At 49.8% G+C, this 19,206-nt stretch overlaps 1 protein-coding gene across 1 annotated transcript in view; it reads right to left on the bottom strand.

Annotated features, from left to right (window-relative positions):
• Positions 1-3,335: 3,335 nt before the first annotated feature.
• TRIM62 (tripartite motif containing 62) overlaps positions 3,336-19,206 on the bottom strand; it is a 37,708-nt gene continuing 21,837 nt past the window's right edge. Inside the window, exons 5-6 of the mRNA XM_052635635.1 lie at positions 18,440-18,555; positions 3,336-5,772 (exon numbers count right to left, since the gene is read on the bottom strand). Of these exons, the coding sequence (XP_052491595.1) occupies positions 5,222-5,772; positions 18,440-18,555 (667 nt within the window). The 3' untranslated portion in view covers positions 3,336-5,221. The remainder of the gene's footprint in view (positions 5,773-18,439; positions 18,556-19,206) is intronic.

Here is a 19,206-nt window from a genome sequence, read left to right as displayed (position 1 = left end):
ATGATGGCGTTGAGGCCAGTGGTCTCTTAGCAGCCGTCCTGAAGTCTATGATGCTGACTAGCATGCTCAACTGGGCTATCTCCACTCAGAGAGGACTTCCTGACTCTGCTTGTTCTTCTTCCTCACCTGGGTTCCCCTGTTTGGCTCTGCCATGTGCTATATGACCTTGAACTAGAAACCAACCCTCTCTGGGCCTCCAGATTGGGCTGGAGGAGCCCTTGGGTGCCTTGAGCATTCAGACTTGATCATATTGCAGCCCACAGTTTTGTGGAGCTCACCAGGGCTTGGGCTTTGTGCCTCTGGCTCTAGCTTCCTGAAAAGCCCTCCCTTGACATGACATCAGAGTAGGAAGCCCCCTGGTCCTCGGGTCCAAAGTGGCCATTCTTCCCCTACTTCACTGAATTCCTAGGGTGAATGGGGAGCATTTTGTAACAGTCAGAAATATGATATAACTGTCAACATTTTGAAAGAAGATGGAAGACTGTTCTATATTCTATTCTATATTCTATCCAGGGTAAACAAAAATCTACATAATTTAAACCAGATAGAAAAGAAAAACAAAGGAAAATGAGCATATTTCAAAATAAAAGTCCCCATCTCTTGCTATTTTTTAGAGACTACGCCTCCTAAATGCGTCTCTCTTTTTCTCTCTCTTTCATTCCTTCTCCCTCCCTCTCTCATTCCCTTTCCTTCTCATTTCTCCTTTGCTTCCCAGCACTCCTTCTTCCCCAGAGACGCTGGGTAGAATTGCAGATGTCCCAGAGTAAGGAGAAATTACCTTTCCCTGGTGGGAATGAAGATTCAGCACCTCGGTCAGCACACTGCCCCTCCCCCAACCTCATCCCACTCCTTTCCATCTGCATTTAAGCCTGTGACAGGGTCCTTTGCAACTTACATTTGGGTGGAGCATCTGGGGAGAGTGAATAGAGCTAAGACTGAGACAGGAGGGGATGAAGCCAGGGATGCTGCCCAGGTGTGAGCAGTCAGCCTCCTGGGATGGCCTCTCTGGCAGGAGAGGAGGCCCATCCCCTGAGCCCCTGAGCTGAGCCTGTGCTGCTAGGAGGCCTTATCTCTGTTGTTTTCTATTCCTGCTGCCACCCCAGAGAGAAAGACCCAGAGCTAATGGCCTTGTTAGGTGCTGAGCGGGCCAAGCCCTGGGACCAACATAAGACTTACAGGATCCTGGGCCATCAGAACCACTGCCTTGGCAATCAGTTAGCTAGAATCTGAACCTCCTTGATAGAAATGGGGAAACAGAGGTTCAGAAAGGGAGAGAGACCCACTCCGGGTCACATAGTGCCTTCACGAGTCCACCTTTGATCTGTGAGGTACATGAGGTGGAGTCTATAGGTGAAACTTAACTCACAGTTGCATAATTCAATGGTGTGGAGTCTGGGTTAAGTTCCCGCCTTGAATCCCAGGGGCATCACACTTCTGGTGGCTGCTGCCTGTCACTGAAGCTGTTCTCAAAGTTGAGAAGCATTTCCTGGGAGGCCAGTGAAGAGCTGGGCTTTAGCCTTGGACAGGCCTGAGTCTGATTTTCAGCGTTACTGAGTACTGTCTGTGGGTCCCCTGGGAAGTAGTGTTTCCCTGCTCAGATACTGAGATAATGATACTGACTTCATGGGCTTATTTCGATGTTAGATAAGGTGCAAAAAGTCCCACTGCTTTGCTTGCTGACCATGAACATGGTTGTGAATGGGGTTTTTGTTATTCTATCAATTCTTTCCTGCCCTGGGGAAGATCCTTGCTGATCCGGGCTTCCAAACCAAGGCTGGACTGCCTTTGTCTCCCCTCTTCACTTACCTGTATTAAGCGTGGGGTTCCTGGTGTTATACTGGCAACCACAGATTCTTTCATTCAGGAAGTCTCTGGACACTTCCTACCTGGAGGTCCCCTGATTTCCCAGAGTCCCCAGCTGGGTGTTAAAATTAGATCCCTACACTCCAAGACACTTGGAAACCAGGGGTGAAGATAGGGCAGCAAGCAGCCTTTCTGGGACCAGGTGCTGAACCTGAGTCAGGGGAGGGGAAGGAAGGCCTGTGGACAGGTTACTCCTCTTCCAGGGGACAGATGCCCTGAGCAAAATAGAGGAGTGGGCTTGGGAGGAGTCACAGGGATCTGAGAGCATGGGACGAGGGGGTGATGGGGTTCTCTGGTCCCAGGCTCACTCCCTACAGCTTCTCTGTAAACTGGGGCGCTATCAGCCATTCAGACACCTTTCCCTCTGCCCTTGCCAACAGCCCCTCCTCCTCCTCATTCATGTCTAAGAACCGCGAACAAGTAGTGACTTGGGTAGTTCCCTCTCTCTTTCCTCCCCGCCTCCAGGTATAGGTGAAGATCCACCTGGCGCCTTAGAGAGCACCCGGTCTAACCTCCCTCATTCTGTAGGTGAGGCAATGGAGGAAGGGACCCTCAGGGTACAAAACAAGTCAGCACAGAAACAAGACTAGGCCCAGGAATCCTGCTTCCAAGGCTGCTTCTCTGCACTGCACAACTCCAGGGGGGCCCAGTGGCCTTTCTCCTTAGCGTACACACCTGCGTGCCCACATGCAAGGCCATGACTCCTGGCGGAGGTGGGATGGACCTCCTCTGACATGGAGAACCTGGGGAACTGCCTGGCCTGGGTGGTCCCACACCCCCTCACAAGGCACAAGAAAGAAGACAGACTCCTTAGGAGCAGAGCCAGCCCAGAGGTTGAGAAAACCCACCCAGTTCTAGGCACTGACTCTGGGAGGCAGCTGGGTGACAGGCAGGTCCTCCCTAAATGCACTGCACTTGGCAGCTTATAACACATCATGTGAGATTGGTGTGATTATCCCCATTTTCCATGTGAGAAAACTGAGGTCCAGAGAAGTTAATTCACTTTTCTAGAGGCACACAGCGACCGAGCCTGGATTTAAGCCTAGGTCTGTGGGGTTCTAGGGCCCAGTCTCTTGCCACTGTCTCATGAGCTCCTCTCTGCTTCCAAGGCTACCACCATGCCCTCCTCCAGGCCAAGACTGACAGTCTTCCCTGACTGGTAAATTGTGATGAGAGTGCCTTGGGCTCAATTCTAAACTCGCTTAGTGTGGGACATGGGACTGTAGGCAAGTCATGTCCTCTCTGTGAACCTCATTTTCTCCCTCTGTAAAATGGGTATGGTGCTACTCAGCTGGGTTGCTTTGTGGATTAGCCATGTTGATTTATGTATGCTGCCTGGGCCAGGATGGGTGGGCCTCTGTGCATGTCAAAATGAATGGCACTGACCACTCACAGCCTGTAACTTTAATTTAATACAAATTCATCATAACTCACAAAATGGGTAACATTTAAGATAAAAATACTGCTGGGGGTGGCCCAGATTCTGGTAGCTGAATGGGTGGGGTGAGACTGAGGATTCCTCCTGCCCAAGGGAGGTCCCCATGGGCAGCAGTTGTGAGGTGGGAGCCCCCCCAGGTTCAGCTAGTCTGGCTCCTTTGAGATGGGTATGACCAAAGACCCCAAGTTCAGAATCTAGGCCCCAGAACTGGAAAGGAAAGCTTAGGGTGGGAGGCTTTCAGCTTGGTTCTGCAGGCTCACTCTAGGGGCGCCTGTCCTGGACAGGGACACAGCCTTGGAGAAGGACACCTAGAGGCTCTGCTGCCTCAAACCCAAGGCCTAGAGGTGGATTTCAATGGCAAAAACTTAAAGTGAGCTTGTTCAACACCCATTCTCACTTTCTTCTATTGTGCCTTTTTGTATGGATGAAGCTGGAAAGAAGAAAAGTACATTTCCCAGACTCCCTTGCAGCCAAGGTTCTGGATCTGATTTATGTTTCCCCAAACAGAATCCCTTGTAGAGATTTGGATCTGGAAACCAAATTGTCTGGAGGGAGGCAGGCCTCAGGACATCATTTACTGGCATGGACAGTAGCAGAGACTGCACAGTTCTGCAGCCAGCGGCTTCTGATGCAGTGGCTGCCTGCCGATGGGAGCAGCGTTCCTGGTCATAGCAGATGTGATGAATTTGGCGGCTGGGAGCTGTTCCTGGAAATTCAGCAGAGTCGGCTCCTCTAGCCCTTGCAGTGATTTTGCAAAGCCACTAGGGACGTGGTAATAAATCCTTGTCTAATTAAAAAAAGCTAAAGCAGCTCATGTTTTCTGCAATAGTATCCCAACTGAGACAGATGCCAAGATTGATAGGGGGGCCTAACCGACAGCCCACCCCAGTGCTCAGGGCCTAAACAACTGCTCTCCCCAGCCTTGCTACACCCTTACCAAGTCAAGAGGCCTGGTTGGACCTTTGTTCAGAGCTGCTGGGGACCTCCACCATCCAGTGATGCTTGTCCTACATGAGCCTTGGGGTGTGCCATCCTGTTGCCTTAAGACCTGTGGGCTTACTGGCTGTAACACATGGGCTCAACTCCTGGGTGCCTTCCACAGGCCACAGCGTCATTTTTATTGTTGCTGTTGCTGTTTAGTCACTAAGTCGTGTCCGACTCTTTTGCGACTGTAGCCCACAAGGCTCCTCTGTCCATAGGATTCTCCAGGCAAGAATACTGGAGTGGGTTGCCATTTCCTTCTCCAGGGGAATCTTCTCGACCCAGGGATCAAACCCACATCTCCTGCATTGCAGGTGGATTCCTTACCACTGAGCCACCAGGGAAGCCCAATATCACTTTTACCCACAGATAAATGGGAAAATCAGGAACTATAAAACTCTTGGTACAGGGGTGGAAGGAGAGGGTGGTTCTCAGGCGACTTTGGGGCTAGCTACCACCTGTGACCACCGTGGGCTATGATCAAAGACAAAACAGCCCATCACTCGCTTGGTCAGGGGCAAGTCTCAGGCCTGGGAGCATAAGAGGGTTCTCTCTGCAGTTGCCAACTGCTGGCAACACTCTGACACATCCTGAGGTCAGGGCATGTGGGCGGGAAGGAGACAGGGATGCAGTCACCTGCCAGAGAGGAGGATGAGGGGTTAGGCAGGGGCTGCCGTGAGGCGAAACCAGGTCTAGTTCTTGGACCACAGCTGCATCCCCATCAGGGTCAGAGCTACAGAACATCAGTGCTGGAAGAGATTTTCCGGGTCACAGAGCACACCCTCCATTTCACAGATGGGGAAATGAGGCTGAAGAGTAAACAACAGGCCTGAGATCTCAGGGGTGGCCCCGCTGGGGTGGAGTCCAGGCCTCCCGTCTATGGGGGCAAGGCTCTTGCTGGTGGCCAAGCCCAGGCGCCCACGGTCGCCCTCCACTGCACTAGATGCGGACGGTGTTGATCCGCAGAGGCTGCACGTTCTTGCCATTGGCGTGGCTCTGACCCGGGCTGAAGTAGGAGCACAGCTTGCCCGGAAACTTCTCGCGGAAGGTGTAGAGCCAAGACATGTCGTCGGCGTTATAGAAGATGAGCAGGCCTTGGTCGTAGTCCAGGAAGACGCCCACCTTGTCGAGCTTGTCGCGGACGTTGAGCCGCGTCCAGGGCTCCGTGCAGGCGCTGTACTGGTTGCCGTCGTGCATGACGATGCAGTAGAAGCCGCGGCTGGGCTGGATCTGGATGCTGCCCTTGCGGCTCGCGGCCTCGTGCGCCAGCCCGATCACCCACTGGGTCTTCTCCGCCACCACCACCTCCCAGTAGTGGACGCCGCTACTGAAGGCCTCCGAACCCAGCACTGACACCTCCACGTCGAAGCGCTTGGGCGAGTCCTGCAGCGGCTGTGGGTGCAGGTTGCCATAGGCCACGATGGTGCAGTCGTCGGACAGAATCAGGCGCTGGTGGGCGGTGCCCGGGTCCAGGGTCAGGGCGGCTGGCACTGCGGGGATGGGGGAGGAAGAGAAGATGAGCGGAGAGGAGGCTGTGGACCCACTCTATGGTGCCTCCCTGAGGCCAGGTTCTGGCTGGCCCCCAGGAGGCTGTGTGATGCTGAATACAGGCCTGCCCTCTCTGGGCCTCAGCTTCTTCCTCTGTAAAACGGGACGGTGACAGGTCGAAACTCGGTTGTGGAGGACAAGAGCTATGGCGGCTTGTTCACTGATGATTTCCTCGGGGGCAAAGCTCACAGTGGGCACTCTGCAAAAATTTGCTGAGTAAACCTGAATGAGGTCCAGGATTGGATGATTTCAGAGCTGAGAGGAAGCTTTAAGATTCTTCAGGTGCTGGATAATCACTCTTTGGGGTAATCTGGAAACTTGTGGGGGTGTTTGAGTTGTCTCCGTAGGTAGGATCCAGGATGCTAAATTCCCTGAATGAAATGTGCAGGGTGGTCCCATACCCCCCACCAATAAGTTTCAGATGCTCCCCCAGATATTCATGAAAAAAATCTTTACAATGACCCAGAACTACAGTTTAACTCAATTTTACACATAAATATGAAATAATATTTGTACAGTTTTAATACATACTGAGTATTTTGAAAGGCAACTACCCCATAAACTGGGGGAACACTGAATTTGTTTTGTCTGGAACTTCACTAAGAATTGTTCACTTTTTTTTGGAAAGTACATCTCTAAGAACACCATTGACCAAGATAACCTACCTATTTCAGACTGCATCTGAGGCAGAATGGTGTTTTACCTATGGTGTGAGCACCCGACTCATTCATTATGTTTTCTAGGGTGGTTGTGAGTGAGCTTCTACATATTGACATATACAGTATTTTATTATAACCCTTTCCTTCTATTTTTTCCTTTATATGTATCATAGAATATATACATATATATGGGTGCATATATACTTGACATTGTGAGAAGGTCATACTAATTTTGAGTCATTACAACTTACTTGTTATGAAAAGTATATGATGGGTCTGAAAAAGTTGAAAACCACTGATTCTAGGCCAATTCTCCCATTTGACAGATGGGGAAACTGAGACCAAGAGAGGAGACTTGACTAGTCTCAGGTCACAGACAAACACTGGCAGAGCCAGGACTAATCAAGGCCAGGTGCAATCCCGCCCAAGCCTTCTCTTCCTGCCTGCCTCTCACTCACCACCTCCCATTCCAGTTAGGCCCAAGCCTTCACCCAGACTTTCCCCTCCTCCACCTCACCTCTACTTGTTGTAATCATCCCCATGAGGCTCAATCCCAGCGCTCATCCTCAGGGAAGCCTTCCTGGTTGCTTCCTCTGAAATTTCTCAGCGTTGTTTGTGCGTCTCTCCTGACACCTGGGATAGTCTTCTGTGCCCACAACTTATCACGTACACCAGGAGGGCAAGGACCACGTACTCTCCCAGCTAGGTTCTCCCTGGCGTGCCCCGTGCCCAGCATCTACATACTGACATATACAATCTTCCCCATGGCCTGGCATGGGGAAGGTTTCCAGAAAGGCTCACCATATTAAACGGACCCTGCTTGTGTTGGTCTTTGGGCAGGCTGGGAGACTCAGCTCTGAGGTGGCCATATTGATTTTGCAGGCTTGGCTCTCAAAGTCTCATGAACTCTTGTCAAAGATTCTGTTTACTCTTGCCTCCCTGAAGGAGCTGATGCCTAGCCAGAAGAAGGAGTTGAGAATTGGCTCCTGTTAGCCTGGAGCATTTCCATGGCAGAGCAAGACAGAGGGGAGAAAAGAAGAAGGAATTCTGTCACTAGTTCCTTGGAGCAAAGGAGGGACTCCTCCATCTGACTCTCTGGTGCTTTCGTTATCTGGCGGAGAAGGGCCATGATGATGCTCGGCTTGAGCATCACTTCCAAATTCAGCCACCTCTCCTGGCTGTGTGTATGTAGAGAAATAAAATGCCTCAGTGATGGTCATCATCTCTAACAGGGAGTGACAGCCAGTCCCCGAAAGGTGCTCCTGTTCTCAGTCGACTAACAAAGCTGACCATTGACTTAGAGCAAGCTCCTTTCCTGAGCTCTGTCAGGAATAAATTTAGTCTTGAGTTTTACACCCTTCTTTCCTATTCTTAGAAGCCAGAGGGCTGTATGGAAACAATTAGCCCTGTGAATAGAGAGGTCAAAGGAAACATAATTCTCTATCCAGAGACACAGACGAGAGGAGCCATGAGAAGGAGGACACCGAGTCAGCAGAGGAACGTTTCACCCTGTCCTCTGGTCACAGCGCAGCCTGTCAGACCAGAAGGCTCCCGCCACGTGGAATGTGGGCGTTCCCACCGCGGGGTCAAGAGGTAGGAGGCGGAGGGGGTGTTGGAGGTATGTGTATGGGGGAGCTCGGGAGAGAGGAAAAATCTAATCAGATACACATGGGGCCACTCCTGGCTGTGGAATGTGGGTCATACTCAGGTGTTCGTGGCAGAGGGGCAAGAGAGACAGGAGATGGGCACAATGCCAAGGTGTGGGCAGCTATCTTGAGTGCCTCGGGGGAAACTGGGCCTTATATCGGAGGTGCCAGGATGATCTGAGGAGACCAGCGATAGGCAGAACCCAGGCTTGGAGAAGGATGGGGCTGGGGAGGGGGCGAGAGACTAGCGCGCTGGAGGGCTCAGCTCCATACTCTTACGTCGAAGTAAGGAAATGTGGGCGCTTCCAGTGCCACTGGTGAGTACGGAGGGCACTCTAGGAGGCAGCCAAGTGGGTTTTCAGTGGTTCTGAGATTGGACTGGCAGGGATGAGCTGTAGGATGGAGAAAATCCGTACTGAACTGAGTGCTAACTCCTGGGGGCGGACCTGCAAGGGACAGGACTTGCCACTCATTGGGTGGGCCTAGGGGAGGGGTCTGCTGTTCATTGGTCATTTCCGGCAGTAGAAGCGGGTTGGGGGCGGGACCTGATCCACAGTGGGCAGGGTCCAACAGCCCACAGGGCGAGGCTAGGGGAAGGGCCTGGCATCCTTATTAGGCAGAGGGTGTGACCTGATTCTTCAGAGGCTCTTGCACCGTAAAAGGGTGCACCCTGAGGTCCACCTCCTCATAAAAAGAGGTCCTGTCTTCAGTCCTCCCTTCTGTACTTCCGGACAGAACTGTGTTTTTGAACTGTGGTGTTGGAGAAGGCTCTTGAGAGTCCCTTGGACTGCAAAGAGATCCAACCAGTCCATCCTAAAGGAGATCAGTCCTGAGTGTTCATTGGAAGGACTGATGTTGAAGCTGAAACTTCAAAACTTTGGGACCTGATGCAAAGATCTGACTCATTTGAAAAGACCCTGATGCTGGGAAAGATTGAGGGCAGGAGGAGAAAGGGATGACAGAGGATGAGATGGTTGGATGGCATCACAGACTCAATGGACATGAGTTTGCGTGAACTCTGGGAGTTGGTGATGGACAGGGAGGCCTGCCGTGCTGCAGTCCATGGGGTCGCAAAGAGTTGGGCACAACTGAGGGACTGAACCAAACTGAACTCTGAGAAGTCAGTCCCCATATGGGTACTGGCAAACCTTCTACCCATCCTTTATTTTCAGGAGAGGTGCCAGACTCCTGAGAATGAACAAATCCTGTCCCCTGGGGTTCAACATTTTAAAGGTCAGAGCTCTTTTCTAGGTCCCGGGACACTGTTTTACACAAACAGAAAGAAGCAGCCGAGGCAGCCCATCTGGTCTCCAGGTGTGTTCTCCATCCATTTAAGCATCTCTGAAAAGTAACCTAACCGATCACATGGACCACAGCCTTGTCCAACTCAATGAAACTATGAGCCATGATGTGTAGGGCCACCCAAGATGGATGGGTTGTGGTGGAGAGTTCTGACAAAACGTGGTCCACTGGGGAAGGGAATGGCAAACCACTTCAGTATTCTTGCCTTGAGAACCCCATGAACAGTATGAAAAGGCAAAAAGATAGGACTCTGAAAGATGAACTCCCCAGGTCAGTAGGTGCCCAATAGGCTACTGGATAAGAGAGGAGGAATAACTCCAGAGAGAATAAAGAGGTGGAGTCAAAGTGAAAACAATGCCAAGTTGTGGATGTGACTGGAGATGGAAGTAAAGTCCGATGCTGTAAAGAACAACATTGCCTAGGAATCTGGAATGTTAGATCCATGAATCAAGGTAGATTGGAAGTGGTCAAACAGGAGACAGCAAGAGTGAACATTGACTTCCTAGAAATCAGTGAACTAAAATGGACTGGAACGGGCAAATTTGATTCAGATGACCATTATACCTACTACTTTGGGCAAGAATCCTTTAGAAGAAAGGAGTAGCCCTCATAGTCAACAAAAAGAGTCAGAAATGCAGTACTTGGGTGCAATCTCAAAAATGAGAGAATGATCTCTGTTCGTTTCCAAGGCAAACCATTCAATATCACAGTAATCCCAGTCTATGCCCCAACCACTAATGCTGAAGAAGCTGAAACTGAATGGTTCTATGAGGACCTACAAGACCTTCTAGAACTAACACCCCCAAAAATGTCCTTTGCATTATAGGGGACTGGAATGCAAAAGTAGGAAGTCAAGAGATACCTGGAGTAATAGGCAAGTTTGGCCATGGAGTACAAAATGAACCAGGGCAAAGGCTAACAGAGTTTTGCCAAGAGAATGCAATAGTCATAGCAAACACACTCTTCCAACAACACAAGAGAAGACTTTACACATGGATATCAGAGATGATCAATACCAAAATCAGACTGATTATATTTGCAGCCGAAGATGGAGGAGCTCTATACAGGCAGCAAAAATAAGACCGGGAACTGACTGTGGCTCAGATCATGAACTTCTTACTGCAAAATTCAGACTTAAATTGAAGAAAGTAGGGAAAACCACTACATCATTCAGGTATGACCTAAATCAGATCCCTTATGATTATACAGTGGAAGTGACAAATAGATTCAAGGGATTAGATCTGATAGATAGAGTGCCTGAAGAACTATGGACGAGGTTTGTGACACTGTACAGGAGGCAGTGATCAAGACCATCTCCAAGACAAAGAAATGCAAACAGGCAAAGTGGTTGTCTGACAAGGCCTTACAAATAGCTGAGAAAAGAAGAGACATGAAAAGCAAAGGAGAAAAGGAAGGATATACCCATCTCAATGCAGAGTTCTAAAGAACAGCAAGGAGAGATAAGAAAGCCTTCCTAAGTGATCAATGCAAAGAAATAGAGGAAAACAATAGGATGGGAAAGACTAGAGATCTCTTCAAGGAAATTAGAGATACCAAGGGAATATTTCATGCAAAGATGGGCATACTAAAGGGCAGAAACTGTATGGACCTAGCAGAAGCAGAAGGTATTAAGAAGAAGTGGCAAGAATACACAGAACTGTGCAAAAAAGATCTTCCTTGACCTAGATAACCACAGTAATCACTGCCCTAGAGCCAGACATCCTGGAGTGCAAAGTCAAGTGGGCCTTAGGAAGTATCACTATGAACAAAGCTAATGGAGGTGATGGAATTCCAGTTGAGCTGTTTCAAATTCTAAAAGATGATGGTATTAAAGTGCTACACTCAATGTGCCAGCAAATTTGGAAAACTCAACAGTGGCCACAGGACTGGAAAAGGTCAGGTTTCATTCTAATCCCAAAGAAAGGCAATGCTAAAGAATGTTCAAACTACCACACAATTGCACTCGTCTCACACACTAGCAAAGTAATGCTCAAAATTATGCGAGCCAGACTTCAACAGTACATGAACCAAGAACTTCCAGATGTTCAAGCTTCATTTAGAAAAGGCAGAGGAACCAGAGATCAAATTGCCAACATCCGCTGGATCATCGAAAAAGCAAGAGTGCCAGAAGAACATCTACTTCTGCTTTATTGACTATACCAAAGCCTTTGACTGTGTGGATCTCAACAAACTGTGGAAAATTCTTCAAGAGACGGGAATACCAGACCACTTTATCTGCCTCCTGAGAAATCTGTATGCAGGTCAAGAAGCAACAGTTAGAACTGGACAAGAAACCAGAGATGGGTTCCTAATTGGGTAAGGAGTTCATCAAGACTGTATATTGTCACCCTGCTTATTTAACTTATATGCAGAGGACATCATGAGAAACGCTGGGTTGGATGAAGCACAAGCTGGAATCAAGACTGCCAGCAGAAATATCAATAACCTCATATATGCAGATGACACCACCCTTATGGCAGAAAGCGAAGAAGAACTAAAGAGCCTTCTGATAAAAGTGAAAGAAGAGAGTGAAAAAGTTGGCTTAAAACTCAACATTCAGAAAATGAAGATCATGGCATCTGGTCCCATCACTTCATGGGAAATAGATGGGGAAACAGTGGAAACAGTGTCAGACTTTTTTTTTTTTGGCTCCAAGATCACTGCAGATGGTGACTGCAGCCATGAAATTAAAAGATGCTTGCTCCTTGGAAGAAAAGCTATGACTAGCCTAGACAGCATATTAAAAAGCAGAGACATTACTTTGCCGACAAAGATCCATCTAGTCAAAGCTATGGTTTTTCCAGTAGTCATGTATGGATGTGAGAGTTGGACTATAAAGAAAGCTGAGTGCTGAAGAATTGATGCTTTTGAACTGTGGTGTTGGAGAAGACTCTTGAGAGTCCCTTGGACTGCAAGGAGATCAAACCAGTCCATCCTAAAGGAAATCAGTCCTGAATATTCATTGGAAGGACTGATGCTGAAGCTGAAACTCCAATACTTTGGCTACCTGATCCGAAGAACTGACTCATTGGAAAAGACCCTGATGCTGGGAAAGATTGAAGGCAGGAGGAGAAGGGGATGACAGAGGACGAGATGGTTGGTTGGCATCACTGACTTGATGGACAGAGTTTGAGCAAGCTCTGGGAGTTGGTGATGGATAGGGAAGCCTGGCATGCTGCAGTCCATGGGGTTGCAAAGACTGAGGGACTGAACTGAACTGAGACCTCAAGGTCAAAAGGCATTCAGGAAGGAGCATGGACTGCAGGGGGCCCAGGATCTGTCTCCTGGCCACCATCAATCACATACTGCAGCAACCCAAGCAACAGAGAAACTCCAAAGTCCAGCAGCTCCAAAGACTGGGCAGCAAGTCATTTGTGCCTCCTTGTTCTCAAGGACAGCTTTGAGGCCTGACAGAGCAAGAAACACCATCAGTTGTTTTCTCTGGTCAGGCCTTTAAAAAGTCTGATTCCTCCTGCCTACTCAGGCCCTCAGCTGCACCCAGTGGGGCATTAAAGAAAAACCACTTTCACATCCTCTAGCTCATGAGACCAACACAGCAGCCCCAGCAGCACAAATTACTGTACCCATTTTTCAGAAGAGGAAACTGAGGTTCCAAGGAGATTTCTCTGAATTAAGTGGCTTGCTTAATTTGCCACTTGGGGTGGATGTGGAACCGGAACTCAAGCTAAGGTCTTTTCACTCATGTTCCTTCATTTAGGCCCCAGAAAGCCTGTTCAGCAAGACTGAGGAAACATCTGATGATTCATGGTAATCATAAGAAATAGGTATCATGCATTTACTAAGTTCCAGGATTATTATCACAAATAAATAATCTTATTTAATTCTCCTACCTACCCTGGCCATAAATCATACCTTCCACCATCTGTTTCACAGATGAGGAAACAAGCTTAGACAGGGTGGAGATCTGCCCTGGGTCACACAGCTTGACAGTGAATATGTTGGAACCCAAAATGATTGGATTCAGATAAGCAGGGGGAGGAGAGAGCAGCCCAGAGAGGGAGGTGGCAGGAGCAAAGGAAGCAGTGTCTGGTGTCCTCTGGACAATGGCCACTTGTCCTGGGTGGGGAGGAAGTTGGTGCCCGGGAGATGGGGCAGTCAGGACAGGCAGTTGCAAGAGGGTTTCCAGTGTCAGCTGAGGGGTGGGGCCGGGTTGTGGGTGGGAGGTGGAGAGTCAAGGTTCCAGAGCAGGGGAGTAACAGGTGATAGATAAAATTCTCTGGTGACCCAGTAGGAAGCCTGAACTGGAAGGCGGGTAGGCAGGAAGCTGCTAGAATCCAGGGCTAGGTCCCTGGGGGCGCCTGCCCCTCCCATCTAGACAGAAAGGGCCTTGGTTTTGGCAGAAGAGCCAGAGTGACTTCACAGGCCCTACAGACAAAGGAAGAGGCCCGGCTAACCAGGCCACTGTTCTCTGAAGCCCCAGGGCTGCTATCCTTGGCAGGATGTTCAGAGCGCACACTGGGGCTCCCTCAGCCCCTCTCCTACAGGCTGCTTTCTCAGGGGAAGTCATTCTTAACTGGGGTGGATCCGCCTCATAGGGGACATTGGACAATGAATGAGATCTATTTGGTTGTCACATCTGGGTGTGTATGTGTGTGTAGCATCTAGCTGGGTAGAGACCAGGGATGCTGTTAAACGTCCTACCATGGACAGGACAGCTCCCAAGACAAGGAATTATCCAGCCCCAAATGTCAATAGTTCTGAGGCTGAGAAAGCCTGCCCTGGGGCAATCAGCAAATTCCCACATCCGTTTGCTCTCTTGTGCGGGAGTCAAGAAGGGAACACCAGTATCCCTATAATAGAGGAGGAAACGGAGGCTTGGAGGGAGGAAGGGGCTTGTCCAAGGATGTGCAGCAAGTTCCTTCATTTAACAAATAATCACTGAGCACCTACTTAATACCAGGCTATTACAGTAACAGAACTGAGACCAGGACTCATTCATTTTTTTATTCAATCATCCACAAACATTTACTGCGCTAGCTGCTGGGGGTGTAGAGTGATGAATCAGACTCAGCCCCTGACCTCTCAGAGCTCACAGTTTAGTGAGAAAGACAGCCATGCAGACATTAATAAGACAGCAAGACCAGGAAAGCCCAGGGCTACTTGGAGAAATCCAGGAAGGCATTTCAGAGGAGGTTTTTATAAACTACGATGTGAAAGAGAGTAGGAGTTAGTTCTCAAAGTCTGAGGTTTGTGTCAAGGGTTTTAGGTTAAGGGAACTGCTTGTGCAAAAGTGAGAAAAGTGTGCAGGAGAGGGAATATGGCTCATGTAAGACCTGAAGATGGCTCAGTGTGTCTGGGTGTGATGTAGAGGGAGAAAGAGAGGCGGCTGCTGCTGCTGCTGTTGCTGCTGCTAAGTCACATCAGTCGTGTCCGACTCTGTGCGACCCCATAGACGGCAGCCCACCAGGCTTCTCCATCCCTGGGATTCTCCAGGCAATAACACTGGAGTGGGTTGCCTTGATATATAAGGTTTAACTGTCTGGATTGCCTTGCTGAGCTGTGATGGGGGTGGGGCAGGTGGTAGCTGAGATAAATCAGCTCCTGAGACCATCTGCCTGAGGGGCTTCCCTGGGTCAGGGGAGGGGTCAGGACCCTTGGCCGGGCTTCTTGCTTCTTTGAATTATGCCGCTTCACTCATGTGTGGCCCTCACCCTGCTGAGTCCCACTGTGAAGGTCCCTTCAAGGCTGGGAGCACACAGAGACACCCCCACCCCCACCCCAGGAGGATAGTTCAGAGCCTGACACAGTCAGCTGGAAAATGGGCCCTTCCCCCAACTACTGCCCCCTTTGTCAATGAGGGCACAGATCCAGACTAAAGGGTACTAGGAGGTATTCCTTCATCTTTGTGAAATTGGTCATGATGCATCAGAGGCGGCCTTCAGTCACCTAGAGGGGAGCCCCATCCCTGTCCAGCACTCGCACCCTCAGTGATCATCCTCAGTCCCTCTCCATCTGTACCTGGAGGCCAATCGTGAGCATCCTGGGATGCTTCTTTGCGTATATCGCTCTCAATGCCAGGGATTGTCTGGGGACACCTCTAGGCCGCCTCCTCCCCGAGTGGGAAAGCCTTCAGTTTTCAGTGCTCAGTGCAAACACCATCTGCTCAGTGTTCCCCTGGCTGCGGCCCTGACCCACCCAGAGCTTCCTGTTGCCTCTTGGGCTCCCATGGCTCAGTGCAAGTCCCTCATCATGGCCCTTTTCCCATGGACTCTCAGGGTCTGTTGTCCCATCTGTCTCTCCTGAACGTGCCTCAAAGGACTGTCAATGTTTGTAGATTGAAAGAATGAATCCAGACAGGTGCAAAGAGCTCTGACTGCTGTGTGACCTGGGAAAATTGGTGAGCCTCTCTGAGCCTCAGCCTCCCCAGCAGCCTTCCTGGGTTGGTGGTATGAGGCCAGAGAATGCCTGGTAGGCTTAGTAGGGAAGGGCACACCCTTTGGGTCTGATGGATCACAAATCCTAGTTTTACCATTGACCAGGTTATTACCATGATCAGTTCCTAACAATTCTGTGCCTTAGTTTCCTCATCTAAAAAATAATAATAGTGTCTATCTCTTAGGGACTAGTCCCCTCTACATCCTCGTCTCCTCTCTATTGGACATTGTGCCTGACTCAACACAGAAGGTCCCCTGCTGGCAGTAGGTTAGACTCTGATGCCCTGGTGGGTTGTGTAATGTTGGGAAGGTGTTGATCTCAGAGTCCCAGGGTCTACTGACTCTACTAGAAATCCATTTCAGACTTTCTCCCCTCTCAGCCAACCTCCCATTTTCATCCCAGCAGAGGACCTTGCTTCCTACCTTACTAGGAAAGGCAAAGCTAGCTATCAGAACAGAATTCCCACGAGCTCCCACCACCTGCCCCTCTGCTTCGGTGCCCGTGTATTCTACCTCCTCTGGGCTCCCAGCAGAGGCTGGGGTGGACCCCACACCCGACAGCACTCCAGCAACTCTCTCTCACTCATCCTCAATTCTACCTTTTTCTATCACATCTTTTCTGTGCCCCACTTCCCCCATGTGCTGTGCTGAGTTGCTCAGTCATGTCCGACTCTTTTCGACCCCATGGACTGTAGCCTGCCAGGCTCCTCTGTCCATGGGGATTCTCCAGGCAAGAATACTGGAATGGGTTGCCATGCCCTCCTCCAGGGGATCTTCCCAACCTAGGAATCGAACCAGGGTCTGCTGCTTTGCAGGTGGATTATTTACCAGCTGAGCCACCAGGGAAGCCCCCCTTCCCCCCAAACATGCTATCATTTCTTCTATCTTAAACAAACAGCTCCCGCCACACTCTCTCTCCTTCCCATAAATAAAACTCTTTGAAAGCACTGTCTCCACTTCCTCTCCCATTCTCTCTTGGATGGCCTCCAATCAGGATTTGCCTCCATCGCTCCACCAGAGCGGCTCCTGTCAAGGCCATCAAGACCAAGAGAACAGTCAGTGCTGATCCTTCCACACTTGGTGTTGCAGCCTGGCCACCACCAGCCACTCCCCTTCTCGAGACACTTTCTCCACTTGGCTTCCAGGATGGACCAGGTCTCCCTCCTATTCTCTGGCTGTTCCTTCTCGGTTTCCTTGACTGGGTCCCCTTCCTGTCCTTGACTTCTAGGAGGGCCCCAGGGCTCCAATTGTTAGCATGGTCCTCTCTCTTTTCTCTCTACCCTCAACTCACCTCCTAGGTGATCTCCTTCTTGCTCATTCGGTTCCGTCCACATGTGGACACCACTGGCCCAGACCCTCCTCCTGAACTGCATACGGGTCATTTCCACTGCCTTCTCCACATCTGCACTGAGACATCTACTTGGCATCACGAATCTCACATGCTTACAACTCCGTCTTCCCGGTTACCCCAGCCAAAATCATTGTAGTCTTCCCTTTTTTTTTTTTTTTTTTCTCTTTCTCACATCTGAGATCCAACGCATTAGAAAATCCTGTTGGCTTTCTGTTCAGTATGGATCCTAAATCCAATCACGTCTCACCGTGTACACTGTTATCACCCTGCTTCAGACCAGCATTGCCTCTCACCTGGATTACTGCAGTAGGCTCCTGACCCCTACCCTTTACTCCTTGCAGTCTAATCTCAACTCAGCAGCCAGAGGAATACTTTAAACACTTAAAAACTCTCCTAGTAACTCATGTTACTGTCCCAAACCCTCCAATGGCTCCCATCTCACTCAGCACAAAATTGAAGGTTTTCACCTGGGCCCACAGGCCCTCATGGTCTGGCTACTGCCACCTCCACTCTCCTTGCTCACTCATTCCACTCCAGCCTCCACTGGTCTCCTTACTCTTCCCTGAACATGCCCAGCTGCTCCTGCCTCAGAGCCTTTGCACTTGCTATTCCCACTGCCGGGAGCACCCTTCCTAGGGTATCCACATGGCTCACTCTTCTCCATCTTCCTTCAGGTCTTTACTCCCTCCTTCTCCGGGAGGTCTTCTGACTGAATCCACTACTAAACGTTTTATCCTACTTCAACATCTGTTAGCCCCCTTCCTTATCTTTTATCACTATCTAATAAACTATGTATTTTACTTATATAATTTTGTTTTCTTTCTCTCTCACACCCTAGGATATAACTGAGATGCACGAGGGTAGGGAGTTTTGCCTGTTTCATTCACTGCTTTATCTTCAGTACCTAGAACAGTGCCTGGTGTGAGGTAGGTGCTTGATCTCTTCTGTACTCATAGAGTGAATGAGTGAACAGCCCAGAGCCTCAGTCTCTTCATCTAGAGAATGGGCACACTAGTAGAACCAACCTCCTGGAGTTGTTTCATTATAAAGATTCCCTGGGTTGGGTTACCACAGGTGCCAGCACAGGCCTCGGAACATAGTAGGTGCTTATTAAGGCACCCTTCCCATCCCTCTTCCCTGCCTCCATGCTGTGTGTAGAGCAGGGGGTTGGACTGGGCAATGGCCCCTCTAGCTCTGACCTGTGATGATCCTTGCCTCTTCCTGGGCCCTCTGGTGAGTGGCAGGAAGGGGTTTACCTGGGTGGATGTCTTGGAACAGGGACTTCCAGATGGTGTATTGCAGGGGGCCTGTGTACTTGGAGGTTGGGAAGTCTTCATAGGTTAGGTTGGTCTCGTGGATTTTCCCTTTGAGCCTGGAAAGAGAGCAAGAGAGCAGACCACGTTGAGGGCTGGATTCCCATCCCAGCACCTTCAGGGTCACTGGCATAGGGAGAGGCCATGCGTGGGAAGTCTGCCATACCCAGACTCAAGTGCTTGCTTCTCCCACTTCCTAATTCTCTAGCTACCACCCTCAGTTTCTTCATCTTTAAAATGGGTACTATGATAACACCTACCTCCTAGGCTTGTGAACACTGTGTGGCTTAATGCATGTAAAATGCTTAGCACAGTGTGTGCCTCATGGTCAACACAATACATGACATCAGCTATCAGTACTGGTCATTGAAAGCATTCAGTCATGTCCAACTCTTTGCGACCCCGTAGACTATATAGTCCATGGAATTCTCCAGCGGGTAGCCTGTTCCTTCTATACGGGATCTTCCCAACCCAGGGATTGAACCCAGGTCTCCTGCATTGCAGGCAGATTCTTTACCAGCTGAGCCACAAGGGAAAACCAATAATTAAGTGTTATTATTATTATTATTTTAAAGTTTTATTTATTTGTTATTTTGGGAGGGCCACACTACGCAGCATGCAGGATATTAGTTCCCCAGCCAGGGATCGAATCTATGCCCCCTGCAGTGAGAGCAAGGAGTTTTCACCACTGGGCCACAAGGGAAGTCCCA

This window comes from Budorcas taxicolor, chromosome 2 (genome assembly GCF_023091745.1).
Source record: "Budorcas taxicolor isolate Tak-1 chromosome 2, Takin1.1, whole genome shotgun sequence".
NCBI classification, from domain to species: Eukaryota; Metazoa; Chordata; class Mammalia; order Artiodactyla; family Bovidae; genus Budorcas; species Budorcas taxicolor.
This window is presented reverse-complemented; position numbering and strand designations above follow the sequence as displayed.